The sequence below is a fragment of the Garra rufa genome, chromosome 12 (assembly GCF_049309525.1).
Source record: "Garra rufa chromosome 12, GarRuf1.0, whole genome shotgun sequence".
Lineage (NCBI taxonomy): Eukaryota > Metazoa > Chordata > Actinopteri > Cypriniformes > Cyprinidae > Garra > Garra rufa.
In genome coordinates, this window is record NC_133372.1 from 17,026,870 (window position 1) to 17,044,957 (window position 18,088).

At 40.2% G+C, this 18,088-nt stretch overlaps 1 protein-coding gene across 1 annotated transcript in view; it reads left to right on the top strand.

Moving 5' to 3' along the window:
* Nucleotides 1–17,488, top strand: part of LOC141347509 (endonuclease V-like) — a 74,176-nt gene extending 56,688 nt beyond the window's left edge. Inside the window, exons 3-5 of the mRNA XM_073852520.1 lie at nucleotides 9,406–9,540; nucleotides 17,241–17,280; nucleotides 17,361–17,488. Coding sequence (XP_073708621.1) covers nucleotides 9,406–9,540; nucleotides 17,241–17,280; nucleotides 17,361–17,488 — 303 coding nt within the window. The remainder of the gene's footprint in view (nucleotides 1–9,405; nucleotides 9,541–17,240; nucleotides 17,281–17,360) is intronic.
* The last annotated feature ends 600 nt before the right edge of the window (nucleotides 17,489–18,088 follow it).

Below are 18,088 nucleotides of genomic sequence, written 5' to 3' on the forward strand. Positions count from 1 at the left end.
CTTTGTACAGGGGAGAGTTTGATTTTTTCCCAGTTGACCCAAAGCCCCAGATGGGTGATGATGAGTCTCTGTGCTTGCACAACAGATTTCATGAGTGAGCTAATATAAGCCAGACTCCCAAAGTGGGGATAGGGGACCCTCCACAAGTTTTGTAAAAACGCGGGGTGACACTGACAGCCCGAAGGGAAGGACTTTGTACTGATACAATTGACCCTCCAAAGCAAAACGTAGAAACGGTCTGTCTCAAAGCAGAACCAAGACATGAAAGTATCCTTCAGGTTGATAGCTGCAAACCAATCCTGGTGTCGGACACAAGAAAGAATGCACTTCTTCATCAACATCTTGGGCTGGGAAATGCAAACTAAGCTCCCATCCTCTGTGCAGCAGCATCAACAAAAGGGTTACCAACATACCCACGGCGAGGCAGTGGCAGGAAGAAAAAGGGCTGTTGGGAGCAGCACTTACCTGATCCTCCCGATCCTGCGGCATAACCGGAGGAGTGCGAGGAAGCAAGGCGTCCTGCAACATTCCTGGACAACCATGGTGGACATCACTTGACCAAGGGACCATGCTGTGATCTTAATCACTCATAGTGGACATCACCTGACTGAGGGACCGTGCCATGATCGCTTGCAGAGCAAAGTTGGTCGCTGTACGCAGTTCCTGCATCAACCCAGAGTCAGAACTACCCTCATGCAGCTTTTTTAGCGCCATGGCCTGTGGAACCTGCAGGATGGCCATGGCGTGCATGGCGGAGGTCACACTTTAGTTTAGGGACCAATTCTTACCACTTACTATTAACTACGACTTTTGCCTTAATAAACTACTAATTTGCTGCTTATTAATAGTTAGTAACGTAGTAGTTAAGTATAGGTATGGTCTAGGTTTAAGGAATCTTATATCTCCACTTAAAATGTGGGCAATTAAATATGTAAATGTTCATATATCTTTATAAGTGTCATGATTTCTAGCTGGAGTGCCCATGAGCTTCGCTAGAGGGCACTCCATTCCAGACTGTTTCCATATAGCGTCTGACTCCATTTCCCATAATCCTTTGCATGGACTCATCGGTACTCATTGTCTGCACCTGTGTCTCATTTACTCTGTCTGTCTGCTCACCTTATATAAGCCTGGTTTAATTTGTCATTCTTTGTAAAGTCTTGTTAGTTGTTACACTGCATTTCTGAGCATTCTCCCTGGATTTATGTCATTTGGTTTTTGATCTTCTGCCTGTTTGTTTGGATTTACCCTTTGCCTGCCTGGTTTATTGTTTTGGATTGGACTGTCCTGTCATGGCTATGGAGGCCGTAAATGAACTCTCTGTCTGTCCTGTTGCAGCTATGGAGACTGTCAGTGAACACTCAGCCTGTCCTGTCACGGCTATGGAGGCCGTTATTGAACTCCCTGCCTGTCCTGTTAGGCCTATGAAGGCCTTTATTGAATTCTCTGCCTGCCCTGTCACAGCTATGGAGGCTGTCCCTGAAATTCCTGTCTGTCCTGTCTCGGCCATGGATGCCATGCATGAACTCTCACCCTGTCCTAAACGGGCCAAGGCAGCTGTATGTAAACCCTTTGCCCATCCTGTCCCGACTAAGGAGACAATCTATGAACCCTGTGTCTGCCCAGTCATGGCTATGAGTGCCGACCCAGAAATCCCTGTCTGCCCTGTCACAGCTATGAAAGTCATGTACAAACTCTCAGCCCTGCTTGTCTTGCCCAAGGACTCTATGAGGCACATTGTTCTTACCCTTGGGACCACAGAGTCCCTGTCTATGTTGTGTGTTTCAGATCCTTCGGATCCAGTCTGGGGGTCCTCTGCTCCAACTTGGAGGCTTCCTGTCCTGTCTACTCCAGCCTGGTGGTCTTCTGCTCCGCCTTGGAGGGCTCCTGCTCTGCCTGCGCTGCCCTGGTGGGCTCCTGCTCCACCTGCACTACTCTGGTGGGTTTCTGGTCCGCCCTGGTGGGCTCCTGCTCCGTCTGCATTGCTCTGGTGGGTTTCTGGTCTGCCCTGGTGGGCTCCTGCTCCGTCTGCTCCGCCCTCGTGGGTTTCTGGTTCGCCCTGGTGGGCTCCGCCTGTGCCGCCCTGGTGGGCTCCTGCTCCGTCTGCACCACTCTGGTGGGTTTCTGGTCCACCCTGGTGGGCTCCTGCTCTGCCTGCTCCGCCCTGGTGGGTTTCTGCTCTGCCCTGGTGGGCTCCTGCACTGCCCTGGTGGGATTCTGCTCCACCTTGGAGGGCTCCTGCTCTGTCCGTTCCACCATGGAGGTCTTCTGTCCTAATCTGGTGGTCTTCTGCTCCGCCGTGGGGATCTTTAGTCCCGTCTGCCCTGCTGTGGTGGTCCTCGGCTCTCCCTGTCCTGCTGGCTCTGCCCTGGCTCCCTGCCCGGCTGGACCTGTCTCGGTTCTTTGTTCTTCCACTTCCACATGGACCTGTCCCTCCATCCCTCCCTCTGTTCCGCCTCAGCTCCACCTCCCTCCTGGAATTTAGTCTATTTAGTCTACTCTTTCTAGCTGGAGTGCCCATGAGCTTCGCTAGAGGGCACTCCATTCCAGACTGTTTCCATATACCGTCGGACTCCATTTCCCATAATCCTTTGCATGGACTCATCTGTACTCAGTGTCTGCACCTGTGTCTCATTTACTCTGTCTGTCTGCTCACCTTATATAAGCCTGGTTTAATTTGTCATTCTTTGCGAAGTCTTGTTAGTTGTTACACTGTATTTCTGAGCATTCTCCCTGGATTTATGTCATTTGGTTTTTGATCTTCTGCTTGTTTGTTGGATTTACCCTTTGCCTGCCTGGTTTATTGTTTTGGATTGCCTGCCTGTGTTTTGACCCATTGCCTGTATTCTGGATTACGTCTCTGGTTTGTCCTAATAAAGCTGCGTTTGGATCTTCAACCTGTTAAGTCTTGGAGCAGTTCGTAACAATAAGTCATAGAATACCATTGTTACATAAGGTGGTGTATAGAAAATGAGAGCTTAAGCATATGTTACAACCATATTGTTCTGAATATAAAATGGTGATTTTTTTCTTGAAAATACATCTGAAAAAAATTGGGTCATCTTATTGTAACGTGGACTTTTTGGGTTTGTTTCATGTTCATGTTTTCATGTCTTTTATTTTGATATTTAGTCATGTTCCTGTCATGTGATTCACTTTATCCTCATGTCTTTGTTTATTGTTTGGATTTTAGATTTCACATTTCACACTTTAATAATATACCCACAACAATAAGTGGTGCCAAATAAATACAATACAATAAAATACAATACAGTATTTATAAAGCACTTTAAAAATAACATATGAAGTTGACCAAAGTGCTGTACAGAATAGAATACAAAACTTAAGACTATCAAATTTTAAACACAACAATAATAAAACAATAATCGGACCAATGATCAAGGGGCAATTTCTAGTATTTCTAAAACAAGTGTGTATTTAAAAAAAAAAAAGTGTGTATTTATAAAACAAGTGTATCCCCAGGACGGAAGCTTTATGTTCATAGGCGGATTGTGTTTAAGGCTAGGCAAGGTTTACTCCAGTTTCACACTTATTTTTTATATGCTATGTCTTATGTTTTTAAATATGTTTCATTATAAACGTGGTGATTATCTCTAAGTTGGACAACCACCATAATAAAATATGATATTTACCATCTGTACCATGTCATGACAATAAATGGAAAAGTCAGTCATCTATTAATTATCTTGTAAATTATTGTGCCTTTAGCCCCAGCAGCAGGGGCGACTTTTACCCCAAATACCGTACTTTTACATTTCTTTTCGTCCTTGAAAAAACGTTGCTTTAATTATGTTGAACCAAACTGGGAATCTTTAAGACGGCTTTTGTCTGAAAATGTTTTAAGATTATTATTTTTTTTATATATATATTGTAACTACCTATATACAGCATGTTAGCCTATATTTTTGCACTCTTGTGAATGTTGTTGCATTCTGTGCAATGGTCTCTGCACATAGTCGAGCAATGCTGGGCTATTGGGCACAGAGAGTGACAATAATTATGCAAATGCATTTTTGAGACATTTTTCAAAAATATATAATTATCTCACCTAATTTGATTATGCTGTGCATTTTTGTTTTTGCAATGGGGCAATTGTTGCACAATAGCTTACACACAGCACAAGTCTGATTTTGTGAGCTGTACGTGAGGCCAGGTTCACACATACTCCGTTTGAAGTGTGTATGCAGTAGACTTTAATTAAATGCATTTATGCTGTAACTACTACATTTGTGTGTGAGCTGTGAGTGTGCATAAGTGCACCATCTCTAGGAGAGTACACAAGTGCTGAATGGTTTAAAAACTGCCTCAATTGTGAATGTGACAATTTCTGTCAACTGTGCAGCATGCAGCTTGCTTATAGTGCAGACACAATTTGATGATTTGAAGCCATTTTTAGAGGAAAAGAGAGAGCACACACGGTAATTACTCAGACTGTGAAATTACATCTCACGAGGCAGACAGAGATTGGGACAGTGCCACTGCATGTCATGCCAAACCTCTCACTGTCATCAGCTTGAGATTGGCCTTTATAGAGACTGCAGATCAAACTTCCCAAACGCGAATATCGACTGATAGTGAATGGTAACTGTTCAGTCGAAGCACCCCTAATAATGTTCAACCAGCTTTCACAAGTGGGCTCCCAAAATAGGAAATAAAGAAGCAATCAGAGTATTCGGCATATACAGTTGCGATCAAAATTATTCAACCCCCTTGACCTGCAAGACATTTTGCTGCAGAGAACAAAATTTTGTGAAAACAATTCAACAAAGGCATCAGTACACTATTAGAGAAAGTTTATTCATACACATTTGAGTAATTTTGAGAATGTAAGTTGATGACTAATGAAAGAAAAATAAATTGGCTCTAAATGTTCATGTTCAAAATTATTCAACCCCTGTTCAACATTGCTGTTTTTTAGTCAGTTATTTTTATGGTGGGGAACAAAATTGTCTTAAAACACAATAAAGCCTTTAGAAACACTATTTAAAAACAGAATGAGCTTGAGCTGTTACACATTCATACAGTTAGTCCATGCATGTGCTGAAGTTGAGTAGCAAATAATGGTAAAGTCAACAGAGCTCTCACAAAAGCTATAGAGAAGAAATAGTTTTATTATATTATAAAGTCTAAGGCTGTATGAAGATTTTCAAGACATTTAAAAGTCCCTAGAGACGCAGCTGGCAGCATTATTCTTTAGTTTAAAGTGTGTTGCACCAGAAAACCTTTGAGGGTGTTGAACAAAAAAACACAATATCATAAAATGTTTGATCAGAGCAACTGAGAAAAACCTGCAAAGTACAGCCAAAGACTTGCAAGATGACCCAACGAAAGGAGGAAAAACATTTCAATGCAGAGCACAAGATGAACACTAGACAAGTATGGCCTTCATGTTGTGGCATCTTGCCGAATACCACTCTTGACCAAGAAGAACAAAAAGACCGACTTGAACATCCTAAAATTCATCTGGATAGACCTGTGGAGTTCTGGAAGAATGTTTTTTGGAGTGATGTGACCAAACTGGAACTTTTTGGACCCATGGATCAGCGGTATGTCTGGTGCAAAAAAAGCAAAACTTGTAAGCAGAAGAACACCATCTCCATTGTCAAACATTGAGGTGGATCAGTCCTGTTATGGGGTTGTTTTACTTTAGCAGGAAGTGGAAAACATGACTGTATGAAGGACATCCTGGATTCTTTGAAGTATCAGGGCATTTTTACAAGAATTGTGATGCCTTTGGTGCAAAGGCTGAAGCTATTAATCAATTGTCTTTCCTGCAGGACAGTCATCCCAAAGAACACATCCAAATCTACTTAAGCTTGGTTCAGGGATCAGTCATAGAATGTTCTTGAGTGGCCTGTTCAGTCTCCAGATTTAATTCTCATTGAAAATATTTTGTTGAATTTGAAGAAAGCAGTAGCAATGTGAAACTAAATATTATCAGTGGTCTAAAAGCTTTTTCAGGCGAGGAATGGGCCAAGATTGCAGTAGAGAGGTGACAGAAGCTTCTAAACACTTTCAAGCAGTGTTTATTGCTAGTTTTAAAGAATAAAAGATTCTGCACCAGATTTTACTTTTGGGGGTTGAATAATTTTGAACATGAACATTTAGAGCCAATTTATTTTTCTTTCATTAGTCATCAACTTACATTCTCAAAATTACTCAAATGTGTATGAATAAACTTTCTCTAATAGTGTACTGATGCCTTTGTTGAATTGTTTTCACAAAATTTTGTTCTCTGCAGCAAAATGTCTTGCAGGTCAAGGGGGTTGAATAATTTTGATCGCAACTGTACAACATCAACCAGCTCCTACTAGCAGGTTGCACGTCATTCACAGCGTCCAGCGTAATCTGCAGGACAAGCCACGGTGTAAGCACCATATAGCAGCCCTTACAGAGTACTAAACAAAGCATTGACTGTTTACTTTTGTCCTCTTTTTAGAGCTGCTTACAATTTTGTTTGCATTATTGACACATTATTCTGTTTACACTGTAAGGCTGCTTTGTGTTACGAACCCTGCCCTTGTTCTTCCATCTGCTCACCACCGGATGTCACTCTCTCACCACATAGACTCTTACACCACTCTTACATGTCACAATGTACTACATCTCCCATCACCCATTGCACTAATTACGTACACACAGCTGCGTCCTATCACACACACTATTTAAGCCCTGGACTTCCTCCCTCTTATCGCGGAGTATTGTGTTTGCTTAGCAGCCATACAAAGTGTTTCCTTGTTTTCCTAATGTGTTCTTGTTTTGATTACCTGTCTGGTTATTCCGATCTCCTGCCTACCCTTTAGATTACTCTTTTGTTTAGCTCATTTGGATTACGTTCACCACCATCATCAAACCTTGCCTGTCTGGATTACTCTTATGTATTGCCCTCGTAATTCCTGATTGCTGTTTCTAAATCCTACTGCCTATTACCATGTCTGTGCTTAAGTTTAAATAAAGCCTGCAAATGGATCCGACTGTCTCATGTCCCATCATTACACTTTGAAACAATCAGTATTGTATACAGCACTAAATAAAGGTGACTTTACAAAACGTAGGCAACAAAATGCTGCGTTAGACATTATAAAGCATTAGTTACACACACACCATAGGCATTGCGAGCTACGGCACAGTGTGTCAGCCCATACAACCTAGTTGAAACATGCCAAAAAGGGGCAAAGCCATGAATAAGCCCAAACATCCAGTGGCTGTTTAGCCATTTTCCTCTTCACAAACAGGACATGTGGTACAAAAGAGTTAATCTCTAGCAAGCACTGTTAACAGAGAAAGCTTGTGAATTCCCTTCTCGTTTTCCCCAAGCTAAAGTGATTCAATAGCCCATCTTGAATGACGGCACTTTCAAGTCGCTCACTTTTGTGTTGCATGGTTGAAAACTTCTTTCTCTTACAGAAAAGCCTTACAAACAGCTAATCAACTTAAAACGCCTCAAAAGGTTTCCTGAGCTTACAAAATTGTCTCTCAGTTTGCTTGAAAAGGTTACACAATCATGGGGAAGACTGCTGATCTGACAGTTGTCCAGTAGACAATCATTGACACCCTTCACAAGAAGGCTAAGCTACAAACATTTATTGCCAAAGAAGCTGGCTGTTCACAGAGTGCTGTATCGAGTGCTGTATCCAAGCATGTTAACAGAAAGTTGAGTGGAAGGAAAAAGTGTGGAAGAAAAAGATGCACAACCAACCAAGAGAACCGCAGCCTTGAGAGGCTTGTCAGGCAAAATCAATTCAAGAATTTGGGTGAACTTCACAAAGAATGGATTGAGGCTGTGGTCAAGGCATCAAGAGCCACCACACACAGACGTGTCAAAGAATTTGGCTACAGTTGTCGTAATCCTCTTGTTAAGCCACTCTTGAACCACAGACAATGTCAGAGGCATCTTACCTGGGCTAATGAAAAAGAGAAATGGACTGTTGCCCAGTGGTCCAAAGTCCACTTTTCAGATGAGAGCAAGTTTTGTATTTCATTTGGAAACCTAGGTCCTAGTCTGGAGGAAGGGCGGAAAAGCTCACAGTTGCTTGAAGTCCAGTGTTAAGTTTACACAATCTATGATGATTTGGGGTGCAATGTCATCTGCTGGTGTTGGTCCACTGTGTTTTTTGAAAACCAAAGTCACTTCACCTGTTTATCAATTAATTTTAGAGCACTTCATGCTTCCTTCTGCTGACCAGCTTTTTTAAGATGCTGATTTCATTTTCCTGCAGGATTTGGGACCTGCCGACACTGCCAAAAGCACCAAAAGTTGGTTAAATGACTATGGTGTTGGTGTGCTTGACTGGCCAGCCAACTCACCAGACCGGTATTGTCAAGAGGAAAATGAGAAACGAGAATTCAAAAAATGCAGATGAGCTGAAGGCCACTGTCAAAGAAACCTGGCCTTCCATACCACCTCAGCAGTGCCACAGACTGATCAAGTATTGAGTACATATACAGTAAATGAACATACTTACCAGAAGCCCAACAATTCATTAGGTCAATACGTCTTATGAAGTATTCTAATGTGAGCAAAATCATCACAATTTAAAAGAACCAAAGACTTAAACTACTTCCGAGTGTGTGTATTGAATTTATTTAATACATGAGTTTCACAATTTGAGTTAAATTACTAAAATAAATTAACTTTTCCACAACATTCTTATTTATTGAGATGCACCTGTATGTTCCTTCTTAGGAACAAATGGTAACTGTGAGGATTTCCAGTCAGGATTTAGACCGTGACATAGTACAAAGACTGCTTTCATTAGAGTTACAAATGACCTGCTCTTATCATCTGGAGGTGGTTCTAGCTATCTATTACTGCTACTGGATTATAGTGCCGTGTTTGACACTATTGACCACAACATTCTTTTAAATAGACTAGAAAATAATGTTGGCATTAGAGGAAGTGCATTGGCATAGTTCAAATTGTACTTCAATTTGTGGCAGTGAATGAAGTGATAGCAGTCTTTCACTTGTTGTTTTCAGAAAAGACACAAAGTCTGTTCACATCGCTGTGGTAAGATCACAATAATGTTTACTAAACTTTAACCTTTAACCCATTTCAGGGGCTGACAAAATTACATTTAAACAGTCAGAGCTATAGAAATGCATCTTAATATTTACAAGTAAATCTCCTACATCCCCCTTCTACATCTAGGTTTGACGTGCATCAGGGGAAATCAAGCAAGCTATTAAATGCAAGATATATAAATGGTCCTTAAAGTATACTTGCAATAGTTTTACATCTAGATTACACCCAAAAGCCTCTGTTAGAGGTTGAATAACCAACTCACAGAACGCCCACCATTTGTAACAACTGTTGCTGCTTTATCATACATTATCTTAATAAATAATTTATTTTGAATTCTAACAGTATTATTCACTCCATAGGTTCTGTATGAAGATTGTAAGATGGTGACTCTTAATGCACCTTATGTGGCTGGTTTCCTGGGCTTCAGAGAAGCCCCACCTCTGCTACAGGCCCTGGAGAAACTGAAGAACGTACAGCCAAATCTAATGCCACAGGTTAGAGTCATAACAACATCTGTTTCCCCAGTTTAGAGTGACACAGTTACTGACAGTCTCACTTAGCCAGACTTTTGGCTATTCTGTTTAGAAATAGAGATACATGATATTATTGGAACATCATCAGAGCTAAGTTGAATAAGGCTTAAAATGTAAACATCAGCCCAATATGAAAATTATGCAAATTGTTATATATATATATATATATATAAATTTTTTTTTTTTTTCGAAAATGATGACGTGTTGATTATGCATCTGTAATAACTCATGTGTTCAATAAGTGGTAGTGATAAGAATTTGAGAATGTGAGTACAATATGACACATCCAGTGTGTTTCAACAGTCACTGATTCAGCAGCAGCAGCAACAGTCTCCCTCAGGTCAAGAAATTTTATTTTTAGGCCTTTTCACATAACATCACACAACTTCCATTTTGACTCAAAGCAGTGTAGTCTTACTTCTGCCAGCATAGTGGAATGCTAAAACCACTAGACTGGAGTTTATGCAGTACTTGTACATCTATCACAGATACATTTAGAGGATGACTATAACCGTCAATCGCTCTCGTTTACCTTTGAGGTGTTTGGCATCACAAACAGACTTTGATTTGCCACATGTAGTTGGGAGAGAAGTTGAAAATGGATAACTAAATTCATGATAATAATAATAATAATAATAATAATAATAATAATAATAATAATAAAATCATTAGCTATTTTAATAAGCACAAAGCTTGTGCTATTATTGGGGGGAAGGCACACTACAAATAATACATGCAATCAAAGACGTGAAATTTCCAAGCATACTGTCCCTAAAGTTAACAGTATTTAGGCTATATAAATGTAAAGCCAAAACAAATTAATTTCAGTCAGGACCACTTTTGTCAAAATATATTTATTACAATTATATTGCGTACAATTAGTGTTGGCAGTATGGTTCTGTTTTGGGCAAAACTCTACACGCCTGTCCATGCAGCCATGCTTGGACAAAGCGGGGAGAGCAGCAAGTCAAACCCCCAAAACAACATATGCCAATACTCCCAACACAACTGATGCAATTTGAATGGTCAATAACAGGAAATGTTGGCTTCTGTTTATGAGGGAAGTATCACCTCAAGCTCAGTAAGCGAGGACATTCAGTATACGCGTTTTGTGGCAGTTTCCCAAAAGGAACTTCAATTACTCTGTAATTTCTGATCATACAGATTAAAGCAGTACATCAATCGAATCTGTAAAGGGTCTACTTTTATTTGTATATACTCACAAAAACAAAAAAACATTGTGATTTTGCAAAATAAAGAAAACAAACAGGGTGTGCTGTCGGCCGCGTTGATCTCCGTGATCTTCATTCAGAAACGCGTCATTAAAATATACTATAACTCAGCCAATACACCACACAGAGATGTGAGCAATATGTTTAGAGAAAGCTTGATATGTATACTTTTAAACAAAGTAAGTTTTATCGAAAACAAATATTCTGTGATAAAGTAATCCATATGAAACCAACGCGGTGTCCAGTCTATCCGAACGGAGCTAATTATATTTAATTCGATCACGCCCATGAGGTACATTTGCATTCATATTTTAATTAGCCACGTGAGCAAAGCGCGGAAGGTAAACGCCCACCTCACCATAACAAAGCAGCGAGTTTCCTTCAAGTTCATCTGGTTTACTGTTCGTTTCTAGAAGAAGGCGCGCTGTGAGGATTAAGACTGATTTTTACCTTGCTCAGAAGAAAAACGCGATGAGACACAAATCCAGCAGGAGGAGACATTTACATGAGTAACTCATTATGAAGTACGTTTCATTTCATTGCATCTAAATGTCTCACGATGCCAGAATGTTTTTAATGTTCTAGAAAACGATGCTATATAAAAGTAATAATCTTTACGCTGAAACATTGAATTAAATAATCTAAGAATATTTAGACAACATGTATTGTATAATACTGTAACAGTCACAGTCTGTCACAGGTTTTGTCAGAGTCTTTTGTTTGACGTGTTCATACTTGCCACTAGAGGGAAACGTGTAGCTCACTCTGGACTAGATAAAACAGGAAGTAGTAGAGTAAGTGATAGGTTCTGTTTGAAGCTGCCTCATGTTGCCTTAGCCCCTGCTCTTGTTTGAGAAACCTTTTGTTTGCTGCTCAAACATAAGTTTCAGGCTTATTCATTATACCTATTACTTTGAGTTTATATGGAGATTAACTTTGATTAGTTTAAATCATTGGTTCTCAACAGGGGGGGCCGGAGAGATCGGAAGGGGGGCGCAAATTGTTTTTGAGAAAAAACAGACAAGGCATTATTTGGGTACTGGGTGTATTTTATTGCGTTTCACGTTTCATGTAGAACAGATATTCTAAACTGGTGGGCCTCCAGGGTGCCGCGAGATAGCTTAAAATTGATTTAAATATTGTCCTAAAACTGTTTAATTTCATTATTAATGTTTTAGATGAAAATGATCAAAGCACGGTCTCTCTCGTGTTCTGTGATTGATTGCTTTGGACTCGACGCAGCAAGTTTCATCGCACTGTTAAATACAGACTGAACGGCAGCTCAAAACTTTCAACTGCTGCACAAAACTTCATTTTAAAGACCTGCAAGAGACATTTTAGTCCCGCTCCCACAAGTTTCTGTCCCGCAGAAATATCGTCCCTCTCCCGCAGAAATATATGTTATTTAGTCCTGCTCCCGCCTGCGACATTCATGTTTTGTCCCACTTCCACCCGCAAAAGTAACCTATACCCCCCGGGAGTGCAGGTCATTACTTCATCTCTTGGCTGCATGAAACAAACCGTCGCGCTAATGTAGAGTTAAAGACGATCAGAGTTATAGTAACGAACTTGCGCGTGCCTAATATAGACACTCTTGAATATCAGAGTCGTACATTAGGCACGCATAAGTCCGCTATTGAATCACAAACTACTCATGCTTTCGGGGCACTGACCCATAGATCCACATTTTTGTTCGGTTAACAGTTTTAGTATTGATTTAATCGGAGTGTCTATTTACACTAAGTGCAAATGGCCCGTCTTGTTGGCAGAGGCTATTTACACTAACTCCACCCACTGATGTGTGATTGGAATAGTCAACATTACAAAAGATGGCTGCTAACTGTCAGCTCCAGTGGCGCAGAGGATAAATTGTGTTTCACTTTTTTCGACACGACCGATGCGGGTTAGTGATTAATATGCGTCCTTGTCTTGAAGGTAATCCGGTGGAGCGAAGGAGTGGTGAAGTTGAGGAATACAGGGAGCAGATCGTTAGAGCAGGCTTAAAGGTAAGTATAAACAGGTAAAGAGTCAGGTAAGTAAGTGAAGCAAACTTTAGACCAGACAATGAGACTGTGGGGAGAGTGCAAGGATATAGAGAGTGTGATAAGCGACGACAGGTGATGGTAATTAGTAGTCTGGTGATTTGGGATCTAGTGAGCGTTGTGGGCGGTGACTGTGGTGACTGTGACACCTTGACAATAGTCAGGTTTATTGTTTTAGATATATTTTTTTGTTTTTGTGAAAAACTGTATCTCAACTGTAAATCATGTTTTTACAGTCATTTACAGTTTAATATGTTACCATACACATTGCCCTACCCTGCTCATATGGTATTAATTTGTATTTTTTTAATTTAGTTTTGCAGGTCGTAGAAAGTCTTAAATTTGACTTTAAATAAATTCTGCAGACAGATGTAGCTTTGCACATTGCCAGAATTTAGAATGGTTTTGATCAGCATTTTAGTGTTTATAACAGAGGGCTCTCTCAGATTGTTATATTTTACAGTTTGTGAACTCTCTCCGTCAGAACACCGCCAGGCTTGCGTTCTTTCAGTGTATGCTCGGCTACCAGTCACCGCTTTTTCTGTGGACAAAAGAGCTATCGGAGGTTCCAGCTGTGGACAACTGGTTCCAAGCGAGCGAGAGAGTGTGGGACTCAGCTCACATCGACATGCAGTGCGGAGGTGCAAGACCTTTGCAGATGCCTGGCGTTCCTCCACTCCCACTTATCATCCTGGAGACAAGGTATGGCTGTCCACCCGGGATCGGATCTGAGTCCCAACTATATTGGTTTGTTCACGATACAGAGGCAGATTAAAAAAGTCACTTTCCAGCTCCTACTTCCACCCAGGTACCGAATTCACCCCACCTTTCACGTTTTTCTCCTAAAACCCTACTCTCCTTGTGCACCAGGACCCACTGAACCGAATGAACCTCCTCTTTCAGAGATCCTTGACCAACCATCGGTCTACCAGTTCAGAGACATCCTGGACTTGTGGTGGTGGGGTGGCCGACTGGAGTACTTGATCGACTAGGTAGGATATGGACTGGATAGTGGGTGGCCTGATCTTTTTTAATATTAATATGAACAAATTTAAATATTAATCAGAGATAACACAAGTAAACATAACATGCAGTTTTTAAATAAAGGGTTTTTTTATGAAGGGAAAAAAATCCAAACCCACATGGCCCTGTGTGAAAAAGTGTTTGCCCCTACAATTCTGCCTTGATGAGTGGGCCAAAATTCCTGCACAGCACTCTAACCTACTTATTGCAAGTTATTGCAAACGCTTGACTGCAGTTGTTGCTGCTAAGGGTGGTTTGGATTTTGTTTTCCCTTCATAATAAAAAAAAACTTTATTCAAAAACTGCATGTTGTGTTTACTTGTGTTATCTTTGATTAATGGTTGATTAGTGGTTGGGAACCACTGTTGTAGATCAGTCACTTGTTTCTCGAGGGCATCCAGACACGTAGTGTGTTTGTTGACCACTCTTTTCTGGTCTCTCTGTTCTCCGGTTAAAGAGTCAATTTTAGAGCACTTATTCTGGATTGTAGTCATGTGAAAGGTGAATTTGCTGCGCATTGCTGCTAATTCATTCTTCAAAATGTCCTCAAATCGATTTATAGTGAAAGCCATGTTGTCCTCCATGTCCGCTTGGCAAGCCACGGCTGCTGGTTTAGTTTCTTCTTAATTGGCGAGGATGATGGTGAAAGACAAGCGCGTTTTCAACTGTGTGTCAAACCAATGGCAGACAAAAAAAACTACCCTGAATGTAAGAAAAGGAGTCAAACAGTAGTAAAAGAAGGGTTACATACGCGGAGCTTGGCTAATGTGCGTCTTGGCTCATGAAAGCGTCATGTTATCGCTTGATTACAAATTTATTTGTTAATGTACTTTTGTATGCTAACAATTGTGATTAAACTTAAGTTCACATATTACCTAATGTACTTTTACAAATGTTGTAAAAAAAAAAGTATATTTAATAACTGTTAGCACTTCACAAACTATTCATGTTAAAGGAGTGTTTATAAGTGCAGCACTGTATACAGCAGTAACCAAGGAAACGTTATACTGCTATTTTATAAGCGCCACCTGCTGTCAAACAGTAAATTTTCATTAGAATCAGAATCATAAAGAGCTTTATTGCCAAATGTGTTTACACACACAAGGAATTTGTCTTGGTGTCTGGAGCTTCCAGTACAGAAGGTACAGAAATAGTGCAGACATACATATAATTAAGGCAATAAAACACCAATAATAAAGAGAAATAATAAAAAAATTCATTCAGCCTGTCAAGTTGTTGATGTTTTTGATTTGTGCACTTGCTTCATGTTGCAGATATATTTTTTAGATAGTTTGTTTAAGGTTAGTTTGGCTATTAACAGAGCAAAATAGATAATTAACAAAATAAATAAAAATAAAAAAAAACTGCATAAACTTATGAGTAATGAGTATGGGAATTGGCCCATTTGATTGTGAAAAAAAATTGGCATCAGTCAAAAAAAATCCTGATCAGTTGTCACGGGTAAGAAGGATGAGGTCTGGGTCCAAATGCAGGTGAGTGTTTTTAATGAAATGAAAACAAACTAAACAAACAAAAAGGCCAACACGGCACAAACTACTCAACTGAACCAAAAATAAACAAAACCAAGAACACGATCAAAAAGCCAGGGAGGGATGGCGGGCCAGGCCCGTGCAGCGGAGTCCCATGGACTGGCCTCGCCACCAGAGGAACGCAAGCCAGCCTCGCCGCCGCGTCAGGAACAGAGATAGCGGACACCGCCGCGTCAGGCACAGAGGGCGTGGTCACCTGCGCGTCAGGAACGGAGTTAACGGACACCGCCGTCTCCCCACGGAAGAGCCTCTCCGCCCCCACCGCAAAGCAGGGACACATCCGCGCAGTCTCAGCCCTACAAGCGTCCATCTCAGCCAGGCAGGCGTAGATAAACTCAAAGCGAGTAGCCGACGCCGCCTCGAAGGACATTCCCGCCGTGTCGGGAACAGAGCGGGTGGTCGCCGCCCCCAAACACGCGTCCACCGCCGCCAAACGGGGAACCTTCGCCTCCCCGAAAAAAATCCTCCCCGCTGGACCCATCTTGGAGGTCTGCATTCTGTCACGGGTAAGAAGGATGAGGTCTGGGTCCAAATGCAGGTGAGTATTTTTAATGAAATGAAAACAAACTAAACAAACAAAAAGGCCAACACGGCACAAACTACTCAACTGAACCAAAAATAAACAAAACCAAGAACACGATCAAAAAGCCAGGGATTCAGAGACACAGACACAAAACAAGACTTAAGACAATGCAGACATCCAGCAGGAGTGAGAAGTGAGAGTTCTTATAGTTCAGATAGTGAACAGATGTGGGTGATCAGTGCTAATGACAAAGACAGGTGAATACAATCAGGAAGTGCAGTGCAGGAACAGCGACCTCGGGAGGCTGAGGGAAGACCCACAGCCCCGATCATGACATCAGTGCATGCTTAACTTGACAGTTAGACGTGCTTAATTTTTCAAGCATGCTTCATTTAATTTTATCTTTGAACTGCTGTACCTATTTGGGCAAAATGGTTATCATTTATTACAAGGTTAGAGTCAACAATGAGATCAATAAGTCTTAATTTATGGATTTATTGATTGATTGATTTTGTCAAGGCCTGTGGAAATTTAGCTAGGTAAAGTAAACTATTTTAACCACTGGCCCATTCATTAGTGTTGAGTCATAGTCAATACTATCAAAATCACTATCATAACACTTGTACACAGATCTGTAAAACACGTAGGTTACATATTGATATTTTAAAATTTAAATTAAAAATGAACAAAAATATATTTGAAAAGAAAACAGGATGACTGCGAATAGCTTAATTGTTTAGTTGGACGTGCATGGACGAACTGGACAAGTCTTGCGTATGTATTTCCTGGTTAGAGAGTGAGTAGTAATGGATAAAAAAGGATCAGACATGCATGCGTGTGAGTATGAAGCATATAGTTATGTGAAAGTGAAAATATATGTATACTAGTTTGATTGTAGGTATATATAAATAAAGAATACATATGTGTTGAAGTTTTAAAATATTGTGCATGAAAGTTAGAATACATTTATGTGTTGAAAAATAAAAGTGTATATCAGTGGCGAGCAGTGATTTTTTTTTTTTTTAACGGGTATGCTGAGTGCTATTATTACAAAAATATATATACATTTTATTATATATATATATTTTTTAATTTACCACTTTGGCATGTTGACAATAACATCTTCAACACTGTTTATGATATGTTTTCAGTGGACTTTCAAATTTTCAATTGCTTGAGAAATTATGAAAATATACAGATGCACAACTGAGCTTGAACTGAAATTGAACTGTCCTTTAACACTTTTTAACGAAAAATGTCTTTTAAAGAGATTTTTCTTTTTCTTTTGAAGGTGGTATTTGTGGATGGGAATGGTCTATTCCACTATCGGGGTGAGTGATCCCAGTATCTTCTGACTAAGATTCCAAAAGACAGTCCTCTCTCTTACTCTATCTGTCTCTGATTTTCATAGAGTTTGGTTTGGCCTGTCATCTTGGTGTTCTGTCAGATCTGCCCTGTGTGGGTGTGGCCAAGAACCTTCTGCATGTTGAGGGAGTGGTGAGAAGTGAGGAGCACCAGTCGCAGGTCAGTCACACCTGAATGCCAGAGAATGTTGTATCTACTATCTGTCTTTCCGACCTGTTTGTTTGCTGTGCCAGCACTCCTTTCATGTGCTTGACACCAAATTAATTTTTATTGGTCAAAGGTTTAAAGATGATAATAACCCACTATAGAATTCTGAATATAATGTATATTAGAGTGATTTTTGCTAGTCCTCATAATGCCTGAATTCAACAGTAGAGTTAAATAAACACATTTATAAATGCACGTTTTTAGTATTGCAAATGAATGCAAAATCATGCAAGCCGTAAAAATAGATATTACTATAGACAATATTGTAATTTTTAAATTGTCAAAACATGAAATAATAATATAAAACAGTGACAGTGTAATGTAATCAGTGACAATGTGTTTTATATTTTCAGCAAAACAGAATTACAGAAAAACAGAATTTCTATATTGGTGTCACCATTTGTTGATTTTAGTAATTGTGCACAAAAATGCATATGCCTGTTACATGACAAGAGGTGGACTTTAAATTGGTTATTTTCTTAATCATCCGTCACAATAAGTATAACCAGAGAATATAGTTCTGATCTGCAGCAAAAGATTATTGAACTTTACAATTTAGAAAGTAGC